General features: G+C 33.7%; 1 protein-coding gene across 1 annotated transcript in view; it reads right to left on the bottom strand.

Moving 5' to 3' along the window:
* Nucleotides 1-6,250: 6,250 nt before the first annotated feature.
* LOC133201638 (A disintegrin and metalloproteinase with thrombospondin motifs adt-1-like) overlaps nucleotides 6,251-18,523 on the bottom strand; it is a 93,249-nt gene continuing 80,976 nt past the window's right edge. Inside the window, exons 20-23 of the mRNA XM_061337427.1 lie at nucleotides 16,297-16,482; nucleotides 12,844-13,029; nucleotides 9,846-9,964; nucleotides 6,251-6,471 (exon numbers count right to left, since the gene is read on the bottom strand). Of these exons, the coding sequence (XP_061193411.1) occupies nucleotides 6,376-6,471; nucleotides 9,846-9,964; nucleotides 12,844-13,029; nucleotides 16,297-16,482 (587 nt within the window). The 3' untranslated portion in view covers nucleotides 6,251-6,375. The remainder of the gene's footprint in view (nucleotides 6,472-9,845; nucleotides 9,965-12,843; nucleotides 13,030-16,296; nucleotides 16,483-18,523) is intronic.

The raw sequence follows: 18,523 nt of genomic DNA, 5'->3' as shown, positions 1-18,523 counted from the left end.
CAAAAACTTTTTCCATCTAAGAATAGTTTAATTTAGTAGTAACGCGCTATTTGATTGGATAAAAATCGTTTGTATTGTATTACCTGTGTTGGTCACAATGACTTACATTACGTCAAAAACTATGGTGGCATATTTCTGCCAGATACATGCAAGATAAATTGTTAACATGCAACAAAATTATGTTGACATGCGACTTCTTTATGTCAAAATAAAATAATTATGTTGACATGCAAGTTACCAATCTCTTTTAACATGCAAGGTATTTATGTCAACATGCAAGATAATTATGTTAACACGCGAGTTAATTATGTCAACATGCGAGATATGTATGTTAACATACAGCTTATTATCTTGCATGTTGACATAAATACCTTGCATGTTAAAATATATCTCGCATGTTGACACAAATAAGTCGCAGTTTGACATTAATAAGTTGCATGTTGACATGAATAAGTTGCATGTTAACATAAATAAGTTGCATGTTATCATAATTATCTTCAATGTTGACATAAATAAGTCACATGTCTACATAATTATGTTGCATGTTAACATAAATAAGTCGCATTATGACATAAATATCTTGCATGTTAACATAATTATCTTTCATGTTAACATATATAAGTCGCATGTCAACATAATTCTGTTGCAGCTTGCTTGTATGATATCGTATACTGGCGTAAGTAATTTACCAACATTAAAAAGTAGATTCTCAAAAACGATTGGTTACTTGCATGTCAACATAATTATTTTGCATGTTGACATAATTTTCTTGCATGTTGACATACTTTTCTTGCATGTTAACATAATTTATCTTGCATGTAGGGCGCAGAAATATGACACCAGAAAAAACGTATCACGTATCAATCCACTTGACGTTACATTTAATATTTGTAAATTGCGAAGGAATTTTTTGAAAGAAAAATGCTTATTTCTTTTTTTTTTTCACTTAATAATACTTACTAAATTAAATGGAATAACTTTAATGGCTACACCAGTTATACATGTACTTTATAACCTGTGTTGGAACAGTATACGCTTTTTTATTAACCGCTTCGAAGTTATAAAACGTAAATGCCCCAACTAAGATTATGTAGGACAACTTGGGTTGCTTTTAAATTCATTCCTTAAATACGAGGATTGTCCGCTAAAATCGTGGTCAAGCTGTCCAGAGTAAAAATAATCATCACTAAAATATTCACTACTCTTTAGTACATTTTTCATCAATATACCTACCCAATTTCAAATGGATATATGTTCAGATAAACAAAATATGAGATTTTATATCATGTGTGGTATTGCCTTATGGCGCACGGATGATAACGTCAAAGTGCATAAAGCAGCGTCAAGTTTCTTCTTTGCTAAAATAATAGCTGGATAAGCCCCACTTAAATTCGGGAATTCCATTGATGCACATATACTCGAGTTTCCCTTTATTCCTCCATAAACAGTCGAGGAACCAATCTCGCACACACATGGGACCTTCTGAAGATTTATTAGTAAGTTATGGACAGTACTCTCACTATCATTCAACTAAACAGGCGATCTTATATCGACGGTCTACAGTAACAGCGTCTTTCGGTATTGCCAGTAGCTGTTTGTCCGTAAGTTTTGTTCTATACGGGGACTCGATCAAAAAGCTTCCACTTAGAAAATTCCCAGTTCACTTGTATACTGAAGATCTAGTGTTATTTTTATAATTTTTTCTTCTGTAGTCATTTAAAGTCTCTTAGGGCGTCATTACTCATCTAAATCCAACTGAACTACTCTCCGGTGCGCCGAAACGTCGTCAAGTGTCACCATGTTTCGTGTGTTGTGTTGACCACTTCCCGAATTCAAATGCTCGGGAAACTGCCAAAAATTAAGTAAATACCTTGAAATTTTCCAAATGACGACATAGTAAATGGTGGATGAAAATATGATAATTTTTACTCCAATCATATCCATGCAATACTGTTATTTCGAAATAATACTCGCGTATTCTCCAAGGAAACCTGCATGTTTTTTTATCGTGCGCCGTAGGACAGTGCCCTGTACACATTTATAATTTTTTTAAAAAAAATTGCCGACATTTTATCAAAAAAATCAAGATGTACTTAAATATGATAAATAAACATTTGCTGAAAATTTCAGCTTAGTGCGCCAACGCTTTGTCCACGAATTTACCGGACAACCCTCGTATATTGATTTATTTTGAACATTGGGTTAAAGTGGGAATTCTGTGCAGCCAATAAAGACTTGTATGATTGAAATGCTCTACGTATGTACAATTTCTAAAACGAGGTAAATTATTGACAAATAAGTTGATGAAACAAGAATATCAGCTGTCTCGTTTAAAGTCATCATTTCGTAAGTTCTTTGGTCGATACAATGACCTTGTCAGCAAATACAATTTATCATTGAGTCAAATGCTGACTGACGTTTTTCATACTAATTGTTAGGCTATTATTTACACACTGAATTGTCGACGGATTTTTCCGTTATTTCCCGATCATGACAAGGAGCACACGGCGGGTGTGACCGGTCGGCAGGGGATGCTCACTCCTCCATGGCACCTGATCCCACCTCTGATGTTTGGAGGTCCGTGTTTGCTCTGCTCCTATTTTGTATTGTATAATGGACTTTTGAGCTTGAATACTGTTCGTTATCTCCATATATTTCATTCCTACAATTATATAAGATACTAATGGCAAAATAACAACAAAACTTTATGATAAACGTAATTACTTCAACTTTTCTATCACCAACTTCCCTTATTTATGTAGCAATATACCATTATCACCTGCATATGGACTTATGTCTCCCAATTTATTCGATACGCAAGAGCATGTTCTATGTGCGAAGAATTTCTAAAACGAGGCAAGCTATTGACTAAAAAGTTTTCATACATACTATTAGGCCATTATTTTCACATGAATTGTCTACGGATTTTTCCGTTTGTCCGATTATGACAAGGAGCACACGACGGGTGTGATAGGTCGACATGGGATACTTTCTCCTCCTTGGCACCCGATCCCTCTCTGATGTTTTTAAAGGTCTGTGTTTCCTCTGCTCCAAATTTGTATTGTTCCAACGAATTTTTGAGCTTGATTACTGTTCGTTATCTTCATATTTCATAATAAGATTTTACAGAAAAACAATAACGTATGTGAATACCACATTCTGAAAACTATTTAACAAATTTTCAAATAAATATGTGTGAAAAGGCACCATATATTAATATTAGAAACATCATGTATGTACTCTTAAAAGGAAACAAATATGCTCCTATAACCAACGTATTAGTATCATCATATTTTTATGACCATTAAAAGATAGTCACTGGAGTAAATTGTTTTTTACTCCAGAAAATCTATGAACTTGTATCTACTGCATGATAATCACAAAAATGATAAACACAGTGCAGAATTTAAATATAAATCATCACATAAATTATTAAACGTTATCACATTTTCAACAGTGAAATACTTTAATTTATTTATTCAATAAAAGTGTAAAAAAATATATATATATATCAAAAGTGCGGCAAAACTCTTAATTTCAAATTTATCTCTTAATTTTCCTTCCCTTCACGAAGAGTGTTGTAAGAAATACTCTCTGGATTATTATAAGATAGAGAAATAATAAACCATCCTGACAGAGACTAAAACGTCCAAAGTTCTTGTTGAAATCCATGTTCACTTCTGGAATTTTGGGTTTTATGCCCTGACCACAGATTTGTATTATATGTGGATTTTTCTTTGAGATCGAGCACTGTTAGTTATCTTCACTTTTTCAAAACAATGTTTTCAATCTCACAATTACTAAGCTATGACGTCTCAACCACTCAATTATAATGTCACAGCCAGTTACAAGAAGACAGAGGCAAAGGGAGAATTCACAAAAATGTAATAAATAGAAAATTCATTATTTTGTAGTTGAATATGAAATTTATTTCACTCGTGGATAGGATGTTTTTAGAAAGTATTTTCACACGTGCTTCGCACTCAAGAAAATATAAGGTATTCTGACTCGCTCGTGAAAAAAATTCCATATCTTACCACAACACACTGAATATCCTCTTTATAACTTGAGTGTGAGCCAATGGAATCCAAATGCACGAATGTTTTGTGACAATTATGGAGATATAGGAAATAAAGTACAACTTTTCTATGACTGTAATAACTCTAATTTTATTTGGCGAAGGATAAAATCAATTTAGCTTTCAAGGTAAGTTGTGAAATTCAGAATTTTTATTTAAGGTATGTTAATATCCTTCATTGCATTGAACATTTTAAAATACAAGGAGAAGTGTAGATTAAATAAAATACGTATCAATATATTGCAGAAGTTCACATAATTATGTACTTATTCATAATATTCATAAGTGTTTAAAACAGTTTGTATATGTTTGTGTTGTCAACAGATTAACAAAAATCAGTTGTAGTCTCTGTGAGTTAGACTGGGGGTAATATGAACTCTAGTAAGGGTTGAAGGTGGCAAGCATGGAAACATCATGTATACTGTAAACGTGATTCTTATTATTATTAATATATTAAATAAAGAAATATATGCGGTATATGCATATTTTTGCCCCAACAAAAGTCATATTTTGAAAATTTCTTGTAATGTACTGAATTGTGTATTTTATATGAGAAATCTAAATCAACAAAAAATATTATACTTTCAAAGTAGATTATTGGCATTTTTTGTATCTATGACGTCACAAATTATTCGGATTTTGTGTTATTTTTCAGAAAGAGGAAAAAATGGACAAAATTTGTTCAAATTTTATTATAAAATTTATAGAGCGCATCCCTGCTCCAGAACAATATTTACATATTTCATTGATATCATCATTCTACACATTATATCAAAATATTGAGTTGGAGCAGACCTGCGCTCGGTGACTTTTACTCAAAATATCGACGTAATATACACCTTTTTCTGTATAAATCATGAAAATTTTGAATTTACGTCATTTTTCTGACGTCATATCTAACATATGGCGTCATGGCTTATGAAAATATTCATTGCTTTGAAGTCTGCAGATATCCCCCTCTTTTAGAACATAATTAGATATTTCTCCGTCAAAGTTTGATTTTGGGGGCAAATATTGGTCATTACCGAATATAGCCCTCTAAATCTTGTTATATTTCGCAAGAAGAAAGCTTCAACATATATGTATTTTAAATAAACAAGAATAATTTAAATCAACATTATAACTTTATCATTGTATTAAATGAAGCTTATCTATAAATTATTTATATTTTGTTTGTTTGTAATAAAAACGAAAGTCGCGCTCCGTTCATATATTATTTATTATGCAGTAGGGTGAATTCACCAGACATCGGACACCCTCGCACTTCAAAAAGTTCTAGCGATATCGCTACCGACCGAATAAAATCAAAATGGAACTTAACATATAGTATGTGGTTAAAATATAAATTTTTGACACAACCGTGCCCTATTTATTGAGAAAATATCATTAAAAACCGATTTTTTTTCGAAATAAGTCAGAATTCACCATGGGTCGGACATACGATATTTAAACCAGAAAAATATCATACTTGATCTTGGTGCTTTAAAATTAGTGATATCGAAACATGTTTATCTTTTATTCAAAAATTAACCTTCTAATTAAATTTGAATGACTATTTCGATCCACAAATGTGAATAGATTTTAGTTGCATCACATCGCCTTAGAAAGGCTTTAAGTAATATGGCAACTCGCGCCTTTGTCTCGTGGGTTATCATCATCTAGTTTTAAGAAATAAACTGAGTCCACTTCTAGTCGTCATATATCGATAACAGCTGTCATTTGGGTTTTATATGAAAATGGAAGTGGTTACCCATGCATCGGAAAGTGTCCGATGCATGGTTAATTTGTGTCCGATGTAAGGTGAAATAAACATACTAGTAAAAAAAAACAACTCTGAAAAATCATACAAGCATTGAAGTAAAACTTTTGAAAAAATTCTTAAAAATTATCAATCATTGACAAATTTTACCTAGGCCCGGACTCGTTACGTTGAAGTCTAATTAAAAGAACCACAACTCTAAAAAATTGCAAAATCGTAAAATTCTGGTTACTCCCCTTTGATGACGCAAAATATGACGTAATTTCAAGGCCATTCTTGTGGTATTTTTATCACAACATGAAAATAAAAGTCGTCATCATTAAAAAGTTTAAATCTTCACCTTCAAGACAGAAACAAATAAAAACACAGGAAGACTCAGGTTCAATGAAAGTTTATTGCTTAAAGTTGTCCGAACCAAGCTATGTGTCCGATGCATGGTTAACTCACCCTATAATAAGTCTTAACATACGAAAAAAGAAATGACTGTAAAATTTCCATCCTATTTACTTGGAATGATAAACTACACTACACATGTCTCTTATACTCCTAGGATTTTACTTAGGCATGCTCTGTCGTCACAACAGTATATCTCCCCCGATGTAAGCACATGCCTCTCAAACATACAGTCTTCAGGCTACAATACATTAAGCATTAAAAATAATTTGAGTTGCATTATATGACTCCATTATAAGTATTATTGTAAAATTCTAAACACAGAATATTCACAGTTTAATTATGATATCGACAACTTAGAAATGATAAAACATAATACTCTTTGGTAACCTTTGAAAGTAATTTAGGAATGTTTCCATTGCTGATACATATACTCACTAAATAAAAAGATATTTAAACAAAAATTCGCTCAGCTTTTTCTTTTTACTAATACGAGAGTTTAAAACAGCAGATTGAAACAACACTTCATGCTATTCATATTCCTATTTATCCATATCATGTTCATCATAAAGGCTAACCATACCTTTTTGACATAAAGCGCTTTCTATCGTCCATCATATACATCTTCAGACTAAAGTCATTTTGCTACAAAACATCAAACGTCTCAACCGAATATGTACGACCTGGTTGATGACACAAACTTTTCACCTTATGAGCTATGCTCTCTGTACTTTGTATCACCTCTAATTACAAAGTCATACAGTAACCACTGAAGATTGCAAATCAAACACGTCTGTTGACCAAAAAAATCATGCATATCCCTTGTACTTTTTATTTTTAGGATATTTATTTTAGTTAAATTTATATAATTTTATCAAAGTATATCCTCATTCATTATTTTATTCATTATTCATTCAGATATTCACTCAATCATATAGCCCTGTGCAATGCTGTACTAACACTTGTGTTTTCTTTGTTCAGTGTTTGTTATAAACCTAAACACCCCTGTTTTTTAAAATGTAGCATTCCAAGAAACATTTCAACTTCAGTGTGCAGACGAAAGTCATTTACCGCAAAGGAGTTATAAAATTTACAAATATCATCACCAAGATTTGAAAATAATAGAGTACTTTCTGGATGCTTTCTCCTCGTAGATGATACCAATTACCATAGGAACGTTCCAGTTCTCTTAAGGACAAATATCCTAAACATTATCACGGAGACTAAAACAGGTTTTTGACATACTACGAACAGCAGGTCTAAAACTTTCACCAAAGAAATGTACATTTTTCCAGAAAAGAGTGAAGTATGTTAGGCACATCGTGTCGAGTGAGGGCATGGAAACAGATCCAGACAAGACTAGAAAAGTATTAACCTGGCCAACATCAACAACATCTGAGAAGGTAAGTAAATTCTTAGGAATTGTAGGGTATTATAGGAAGTTCATTGGAGATTTCAGAAAGATTGCAAGACTGCTTTCAAAGTTAATACCTACACTTACAGATAGCAAAAGAGCTGCAAAAGAAAATACCTAAATTATTGAAAATGGATGCAGAATAGCAAAAATTGTTCGACCAACTTAAGAGGCTCTTGTAACACCACCTATATTATGTACTTTTGAATTGCACACGGATGGGAGTTATCATGCTGTAGGTGCTATACTATACCAGGAGCAGGAAGGAAAGACGAAGGTGATTAGCTACGTCAGCAGAGGTCTCAGTAAAGCAGAGAAAAATTACCCAGCACACAAGCTGAAATTTTTAGCCTTGAAATGGGCAATCTGTGCAAGTTTAAGGACTACTTGTTAGGTACATGTAGTAAGACCAAAGTTCTAACTGAAAATAATCCTCTTGCGTATGTACTAACTACTGTTAAATTAGATTCCTCCTTAGCAAACTTTGATCTGGAAATCCAGTATAGACCAGACAGAAACAACTCAAATGCAGATAGACTTCTCCACTTACTGATTCTAACATTCAAAATTCTCCTATATTCACAGATTCTTTCAAAGCTTTATATCATTCCATATAGGCTCAAGTTCCATAAGTAGAGAACTTTTGATTAGAATTAGGTATTGCAAATAATATTAATCCTTCTTCAGGTTATTTTCAGTTTCAAACAATCAACTTGGAAACATCTCAGCACAAAGATCCTGTACTGAGGAATTTGTTACACCATGTAAGGTCAGAAAGGAAGTCATGGATGGATCACGAATAAGCGCCTAGTCAACATTCTTTAGAATTAATCAGGGACTTCAACTCTTTCATACTAGAAGTAGGAGTGCTAAAGAGGAACGCTGAAATAGATGGAACAACAAGAAAGAGTTAGTAGTACTTGCAGATTTAATTCCAGTAATCTTTAAGAGTCTAAATAATGACTGACTTTTGTCATCCTGGTCGAAATAGACTCACTCCCTTATCAAAGAACGGTTCCACTGGAATGGGCAGAATCAGGATATCGACTTGTGGATAAATTGATGTTTGAGACGATGGTTACCTACTAACCAGCGAGCACCTCTCATCCCCAACAGAACATCATATCAGCTGGAGTTGGTATACGTACAGACTTTCTAACACTAGAGCCATCCAAGGGAGGTTATTATCACATCCTTTTTTATGGACCACTTTACAGGGTTGCACAGGCAATACCATCCAAAAACCAGACAGCAAGAGCAACAGCCGAGGCTTTGTACCAGAATTCTATTACCAAACATACAAGGTATCAACAATCTCGTTTAAAGTCAACATTCCGCAGATTCTACAATATACCTTGACTTTGTATGCAAATACCGTATGACGAAAGGTCGAATGTTGACTGACATTTTCCTCACAATTTTTTCTCCCTTTATCCGATCATGACAAAGACAAACGGCGGATGTAACCGGTCGACAATGGATGGTTACTCCTCCACGGCACCTGATCACACCTCCGATGTTTTCAGGGGTCTGTACTTGCTCTGCTCTCAGTTTGTGTTGTTTAATTGGACTTTTGAGCAAGAATACTGTTTGTAATCTTCACATTTCCCAATAATCTCTGTATATAGACCTAATCAAACTCATCTTAAACCAAAGAAACTTCATATAAACCTCTTATCTTACTGTACTTTGTATCACATATATAACTTAATCATACAGTAACCACTGCAGACCTTATCAATCTCGTCTTCTATCAAAGAAAATTTACATCTTACTTATTCATACAGTAACCATTGAAGACAAAACCAAACGTGTCTTTAACCAATAAACTTAAATAAATAATAAAAGAATCATTTCACTTTAGGACCTTGTCTCGTTTTTCACTCCTTTTGCTATAGAACCAAACTATTGTTGTCTTTACAGGGCTGATATGTCCAGCCTCAGCTGGCAAAGGTAAGTCATAAATCTAATTTTTTTATCCACAGATCCACCACATCAGCAAGTCCGGTATTAATATCTCTTGAGATAAGCCAGAAATTGAAAGCACTGAGCTTTATCTTGCATCTACGGACAAACAGACGGGCTAAGTGATTCCAGTTTACCCAGTTCACCCCAAGCAATTTCCCTGCGGATTTTATGATACTACATGCCATTTACAGTGTTTAATCACAATTATCATTTTCTTTATACACGACTCTCACCTTAGAACAGTGTACGGTAAAATTCCCAGAATAGGACCTAATCATACACGTCTCTGTGACATCACAGGTAGTGTTCCAGCTACATGATAGATTTTCATCACAGACAGGACACTGTATTCCTACAATAGGCATTACTTTGCTACAATGTTAAATTATGGCATATATTTACTAAATATTCACAAATCAAGCAGAGTATCCCTCAAATATAGAGATATACAATGCTCCCTCGTTATAATGCCCCTTTTGTAATGCCACCCCGGCTTACAGAAAAAAAAAACAACAAAAACAAAACAAAAACTACAGTCCCGATTTCCTTGCTATATAAAACTTCGTTTTAACGCCATTTTCCCGCCTATCGCCATCAGCTGCCAACACATTTTGACTTCAAATCTGTCAATTACCGTTATTATCACCCCTGATAATTACCGCCAATAAGAATTCTTTTTTTTTTTTTTTATCAAAAATTGGATCGGTATTTAGAAGAAAATTTATTGACAAATATTCAGATAAGAATACATATTTATATTCCTCTTAAAATCATTCAATATGTTTAAAACTCATTTAAATTAATCTTTAGATAATACTGATCATCACATCTTTCAAGTCATATTTATTGATCCGACTCTGCAACCCTGCTTATAATCCAAATTAAGTCTGCAGTAATCAAGTAAGTACATATTGTGAAGAACACGTTTGCCGAGGTGCAAATGTCGGCGGTAAAAAAGGGGGAGCACTGTACTTGTATAAGATGTTTTATCTTTGTTACTGAGATATCTTCTTTACAAATGAAGTACAATGTATTTATATTTGTGTTTAAGGAGGCTGAGGGGTCAACAAATTAACCAGCAGATATAAATTATTTTTTTAGATATGATATCTTAATCTGTCAACTATCATATGGCAAAGAAAAATTTCATTCATTTTAGTTTTAAAATTTGATCATTTTTGTATATCTTTATATGGAGCTCTTCTTCTAAAGGAGATAAATATAGTCTGAAAATGGCCACAACCACCCAGCCCTCTTAAGTCATAATCTCTTTAAATCGATATAATTCCTTTTTTAATTAACATGACAATGTATCCTTGACGAAAGGAAATTTCTCGTGAATATAAGAAATGTTACGTGTTATATATTAGATAGGAATCCAGGTGTCAATTCTAAAAAAAATGAAATTTTGTGATAACCTTTTTGTACATTTATTCTAAAATGGAATTAATTTAAAAAAAAAGAAAAGAATTTTGAAAGTTATTTTTTGTCAAGCAATTTTCAACAAGATATGTAAAACCAATTTTGCAAGATCTTATAATCAGCTAAATTTTTGGTCTTAATCGTACGTTCTTTTGAAATAATGCAACCCAGACTTATAGAAGGAACATTACAATTTATTACAAGACCATATGTTCGAAAATTGAAATTCTCTTTTCTGGGTACATAGTGATGCGGGCTATCGTATACATTATATTCCTTCCAAGATATTTCTTAAAAAAATATTTTGCAACTGAAAGATTTTGCTTTTATGGGTTCATGGGTATTGGGTAGATTTTGCTTTACAGGGAAGAAAATTATAAGGCTTCAGGTAACACATGAGGGATATGTTTAGCCAGTGATCGATAAAAAGTATGAACTGATAACATGTAAGAGATACTACAATGTAAGTAAAGTGACGAACAAATGTCAAAAACAATCTATATGGATATAGAATATAAGGTAATATGTTTTATAAAAATCTACCTGAAAGATGAATACCGATAAACAGATATAAGATTGAAATTGATTTTATCTTTCTACAAATAAGTACGTCTTTGAAAATTAATCATTCATATAAATACTAGTGCTAAAGAGAATAAAAATATACATGGTACGGTATTAAACACTCCTCGGCCTGAAAACACCAACACTCCCCCGCTGATCCCAGGGATGCATAATGCCTGCGGCTGATCCCAGAAGGCGACAAAACAAAACAAACCCCCGGGCTGATCCCAGGAGGACCTCAACAAGATGCCATGCCTAAGGTTGATCCCTAAAATCCTTAACGATTTTTTCTCGATTTATGATTTTTGAAACCAGAATGATGCTCATAAAACCTGAAAACACGATCGTTTTCCTATTTTTTATTCAAGCTAGTTCATAATATTTAATTATATGACATATCTATATGAGTGAAAATTCTCGAATCGGACGTTAAACAACATACAATCAATCAATATTTAATTATATATATCATTACCGCTTGCAAATCTCATGATTTTTTTGTACTTCCAATGACTGTGTTCGACAACACTGTTTTCCAAAAGATATGCCTACTGTTCGACTATTATTTGTGCACTATGGACCGGTATCCATATCCGTCAAAAGAAACAATCCCAATGGTTCTATTGTACTGAATAGATTATCTGTTAAGTTTCACTGAAGGCAAATTATTTGTTTATACAAACAGTTCTAACAATACTTAATTGATAATACAATAAAAATATGGAAAAAAAACAAATGGCTTTTGTTTATGTTATTGTTATGGCCTGATGGTTACCAACCTGAAAACATTAGTTATTAAGTTAACAAAAATATTTCATTTAACAGTTTATTCTACAAATTAACTTCTTACAATGCACTTTAAAAAGAATGAATTTTCAAAAAATCTAGCTTTTCAATCCATGATTATTTAGGGGCAAAACGATGTTCACGAAGTGCAATTTACCATTAATACTTCTTGTAATTTTCTTATTTTGATAAAGCAGACAATAATCTGAGTCGATAATCTAACTTGAAAGGAAGTGACCTTTTGTTAGTTTTACTCTTTAGAAATTTGAACAGACAAGTGTTTTCATAATAAACTTAATATTATTTTGCTTCGAATTTTTTCAGTTTACCTGTTTGGATAAAGATTGATTAAATTTGTGCTTATAAAACAAGTAAATCTATAATCTGGCCCCTTAAAGACTCAAACAACAAAAGGAAGGAAATTAAAGACACGGACATTGAACATACAAGAGAACGCACCTGTAGAACACGCCGTGACGTTACACAACTCAAACTCAAACGACCTCCCCTCACAGTCTTTCCCTCCACTTCTTGGGACGGGGTTACTACACTGACGTTTCCGGTTCCTAACACTTATATCACCGCATGAGGCGCTACAGGCAGACCATGGTCCCCAGGAACTCCAACCACCATCAATTACTGCATCTTTATAAACGAAAGCTCTGATGAGTCTGAACATGCTTTAGTTGCTTGTTGAAATGCTAATGATTTTCATGAACAAATATCTCCCTACATGTTATAATATTCATTTTCTGTTTATGTGTATCTTTCGCTCTTAGTTCGTTCACATTTTGCTTATAGTACATTCGCTCTCTGTTCACTCCCTCTATTACTCTGGTAAGGGAAAGCTAAGAAGCACGTGTTTTCAGAAATGGCATATTAATAAAATCGTTAAATAGATTGAATCAATATTAGAAATAATAATTCTGCAACTCTTTCGCCATTTGTGAGATTGATTGCTCAGCATTCACTTTCTGTAGGCGCTCTGCTTACTTTACAGGCTGCCCGCTCTCCATTCGTTGTTTATACAACGTTCTCTCCTTTCGCGAAGAATTGTTCAACGTTTATGTACTGTTTTTCTGTATGTGCTCAACGTTTTTCAGTGTGTGCTCAACGTTGGGCTAGTAAAAGCTAGGTGAGAGAAGGTGCAGCGGAGGCCGTCATTAGACATATATTATAGTTTACTATCAAACATACTGTAAACGCACAAAATAAAATTTAGCAGCGGTCACGGTAGTCTAGTGGTAGGGCGTTTGCTTCGTTATTTATAGGCCCGGATTAGATTCTCTTTCGCCGCGCTGCGTCAAACCTAAGATATAAACATGGGTAGTGACTGTTCCTTCGCCTGACATTAGAAGTTAAAGTTACCTGTCGGATGAGACTTTGAAAACTGAAGTCACGTGTCACGTTGACGTTGGCACGATAAAGAACCCTTACTGCTCAATGGTCCCGAGTGCCGAGTATAGGTCTAAATTTGAAGCCCTTCATCGACATCCGGTGATGTATCTATATGAGTGAAAAATTCTCGAATTGGACGTTTAACAACATACAATCAATTAATAAAAATTTAAATTATTCTTTCTCTCTAGCTGATTAGGGTAATTATTATAGTACTTTTTGTGCCATGCTTCTTTATTTATTGTTTTAATGTATACTTAAATTAGCGGACAAGATGCAGGACGAAAGACTCTAAAATATTATTACCTCTAAAATAAGGGGTAATTAAATTCTTAGACAATTAATCATTCATTTAAGTACTGATGCATAAAATAACTTGGAATAAAAATATACATGGTATTTTTTAAAGACTTTAACATGTTTAAACATTTCCAGGAACATGCGACATAGACTACCAGCAGTAATTTCTGAATATTGAATCCACCTCTTTAGACATCTGGATTGACATCTGAATGTGGCAGAAAGGATGTCTATGGAAAATAATTATACGAACTTTTTAAACATCATGAAAATTTCATATTCTACCAAAACAATATTACCAAAAACCTAAAAGTTCCTAACATCTAGTCTGTATTGAAATCCATGAGAGAGAGAGAGAGAGAGAGAGAGAGAGAGAGAGAGAGAGAGAGAGATCGCCTTGTATTTAATACTCCAAACGATTTTTCCTCGTTATGATTTTTAGCTCACCTGAGCTGAAAGCTCAAGTGAGCTTTTCTGATCACCCGTTGTCCGTCGTCCGTCCGTCCGTCCGTCTGTAAACTTTTCACATTTTCAACTTCTTCTTAAGAACTACTGGGCCAATTTTAACCAAACTTGGTACAAAGTATCCTTGGGTAAAGGGGAGTTTAAGTTGTTAAAATAAAGGGCCAAGTCCCTTTACAAGGGGAGATAATCAAGAAAAGACAAAAATAGGGTGGGGTCATTAAAAAATCTTCTTCTCAAGAACCACTGGGCCAGAAAAACTGAAACTTACGTGGAAGCATCCTGGGATAGTGTAGATTTTAAGTTGTTCAAATCATGACCCCCGGGGGTAGGGCGGGGCCTCAATAGGGAATCCAAGTTTTACATTGAAATATATAGGAAAAATCTTTAAAAATCTTCTTCTCAAGAGCCACTGGGCCAGAAAAGCAGAAACTTACGTGGAAGCATCCTGGGGGTAGTGGAGATTCTAAATTGTTCAAATCATGACCCTCAGGGGTTGGCCGGGGCCACAATAGGGAATACAAGTTTTACATTGAAATATATAGGAAAAATCTTTAAAAATCTTCTTCTCACGAACCACTCTGCCAGAAAATCTGAAACTTATGTGGAAGCATCCTCAAGTAGTGTACACTCTAAATTGTTCAAATCATGACCCCGGGGGTAGGGCGGGGACACAATAGGGAATCCCAAGTTTTACACTGAAATATATAGGAAAAATCTTTAAAAATCTTCTTCTCAAGAACCACTGGACCAGAAAAACTGAAACTTATGTGGAGGCATCCTGGGGTAGTGTAGATTCTAAATTGCTCAAATCATGGCCCCCGGGGGTAGGGCGGGACACAATAGGTATTACAAGGGGGAAGTCTGGTAATGAACAGCATGGCCAAAGTTACTCAGGTGAGCGATGTGGCCCATGGGCCTCTTGTTAAAAGGAAACAGAGATGGATGCTCATAAAAGCAGAACCCACTATCATTTTATTTTAAAAATTGAAGCTAGTTCATAATATGTAATCATATATTCATTACAGCTTGCGATTTTCATGATTTGTTTGTGCTTCCAATGACTCTAGGACAACATTGTTTTCCCACAAGATATATTTGCCTATTGTTTGAGCAATCTGAAATCAATATTCGTCAAAAGAAGCGAGCCTTATGATTCCATTGAATTGTACATGTACTAAAGAAATTATCGTTAAGGTTCCACTAAGGGCAAATTATTTGTTTATAGAAACAGTTCTAACAAAAACTAAATTGATGGGACAATATAAATATAAAAAAACCCAAATGGCTAAATTTTGTTAATTTCCCTAATTGTTGTGGCCTGATAGCTGCATCCCTGAAAACCATACTTATGAAGTTGACAAAAAAATTTTCTCTTAACAGTTTCTTCTATATATACAAATTAACTAATTCATATACTCTTTGCAATAAAGTTTTTCAAAAAAATCTAGCCTTTTAATCAATGACTATTTAGTCACGTTAGTGGCAAAACGATATTCATGAAGTGCAATCTAACATTTATACTTCTTGTAATTTGCTTATTTTGATAAAGCTGATAATAATTTAACTTGATTATCACTTAAAGAAGGTGACCAATTGTAAATTTTACCTTTAGAAATTTGATCAGACAAATGATTTCATAATATAATGTGTTTATAAAACGAGAAATTCGCTAATCTGGCCTCTAAAGGACTCAAGAAACTAAAGAAAGGAAATTAAAGACACGGACATTGAACACACAAGAGGACGCACCTGTAGAACACGCCGTGACGTTACACAACTCAAACGCAAACAGCGTCCCCTCACAGTCCTTCCCTCCATTTCTTGGGACGGGGTTACTACACTGACGTTTCCGGTTCCTAACACTTATATCACCACATGAGGCGCTACAGGCAGACCATGGTCCCCAGGAACTCCAACCACCATCAATTACTGCATCTTTATAAACGAAAGCTCTGATGAGTCTGAACATGCTTTAGTTGCTTGTTGAAATGCTAATGATTTTCATGAACAAATATCTTCCTACACGTTATACTATTCATTTTCTGTGTATGTGTACCTTTTGCTCTTAGTTCGTTCACATTTTGCTTATAGTACATTCGCCCTCCGTTCAATCTATCTATTGCTCTGGTAAGACGAAGCTAAGAAGCATTTGTGTTTTCAGAAATGACATATGACATTAATAAAATCGTTAAATAAATTGAATCAATGTTAGAAATAATATTTCTGCAGCTCTTTCACCGTTTGTGAGATTGATCGCTCAGCATTCACTTTCTGCAGGCGCTCCGCTTATACATTACAGCGTGTTCGCTTTCCATTCGTTGTTCATACAACCTTCTCTCCTTTCGCAAAGAATTGTTAATGTTTTTCAGTGTGTGCTCAACGTTGGGTTAGTGAAGGTGTACCGGAAGCCGTCATTAGACATATATAGTTTACTCATCAAATATACTGTACTAGTACTTAAAAAACTTCAATGACGTCATCCATTGTTATTAGTCTATTTTACCTATTCAATCACCAAAACTTTGATATTTAAATATCCAACTGTCTATCAGTTGGATATTCGAATATCCAATTGCCCATCGATTTATTATTCAAATATCCAACTGTGCATAAAAAAAATAATTATGAATAGATGGTACAAACCAAAGGAAAAAATGGATGCCTGGATCAGTTATATATTTTTGGACCTATTTTGCTTGTAAATGATGGGAATAATATATTTCTGAAATATTAAGAAATTGTAAACTTTCTAACATGTTAAAATTCTACCTTTCTGCAACCATCCTTATTAATCTATAAATATTTTGTCAATTTAAACCCCATTTTTGTGAAACCTTGGATGAAAAATTAAAATCTTTGCTGTTAAACAGGCATTTTACTTACATAAACATGACTTAAGTTGTTATTTTCTTATATATTTTCAAGATTTTTAATTAAAGTTTGTTTGTATCACCTGTCCTTAAGCAATGAACAAAAGAGATAAAAGAGTTTAAAAAGGTATTTTCAATACACATGAAAATAATAATTCCTCCGAATTTGTCTCACTATTAGAATTTATTTCGTTAAAAATGTATTTCAAATGCACACGGAAATACATGAAATTACTTTACAATTTTTCACACCATTAGAATCTTGATAAAAATGCACTTCCAATAAACACGAAAAAATAAAAAAATTCCTCCGAATTTTGCACACTGTTACAATCTTGCCGTCAATAAAGTATCCAATACGTATCCGATGGTATTTTAACAGAAATATATCCGGTTGATTTCGAATCACACACATCATTTTTTGAAACGTTTAGATAATTTATACATTTTCACCTTGAACCTTAAACCACATCACTTCCTGTTGCCGAATATTATTTTAGGGGCCCATTGTCAGCAAATCCACTAAAATTATTCGAGGGTCATTTCTTTTTTCTTACTTTTCCAGCCTAATTCCCAAAACAATTGCTTCCTACGGGCCTGCATTAGATGTGAAAGTCACCTGTCTTTCTTTAGAGACCTTAAAATCCGAGGATCTGTGTCACGGTAGGCGTTATCACGATAAAGAACCCTTACTGCTCATGGCCCCGAGTGCCGATATTAGGTATAAATTCGAATCCCTTCACCGCTCTATGGAAGTGAACATTCTCGAACAACTGAAAATTTAACAACATACGCTCAATCAATCAATAAAAATTTAGCACATTCTTCCTCTCTAGCTGATTAGCGTAATTATAAATTAGCACTTATGTGCCATGCTTCTATATTTACTACGGATGTCAAATCGGTTAATCGGACGCTTTTCCGATCAATTCCCGGGTACTCAGTAAAAATGTAAATACAAGTGTGTTAATTTTCTTGAGCCCCGTTAAACCCCAAAGCTGTTTTTATCACGTTTATAAATGTATATAAACATCGATTCCAACGTAAATGATTTTTGGTACTAAATTTATTTATCAAATAAACACAAAAGACATAATAATTATTAC

The sequence above is a fragment of the Saccostrea echinata genome, unplaced genomic scaffold (assembly GCF_033153115.1).
Source record: "Saccostrea echinata isolate AGI-Se365-2 ecotype Australia unplaced genomic scaffold, CSIRO_AGI_Sech_v1 ptg000045l, whole genome shotgun sequence".
NCBI classification, from domain to species: domain Eukaryota; kingdom Metazoa; phylum Mollusca; class Bivalvia; order Ostreida; family Ostreidae; genus Saccostrea; species Saccostrea echinata.
Note: the sequence above shows the minus strand (reverse complement) of the source record. Positions and strands in the feature narration are given on the sequence as shown.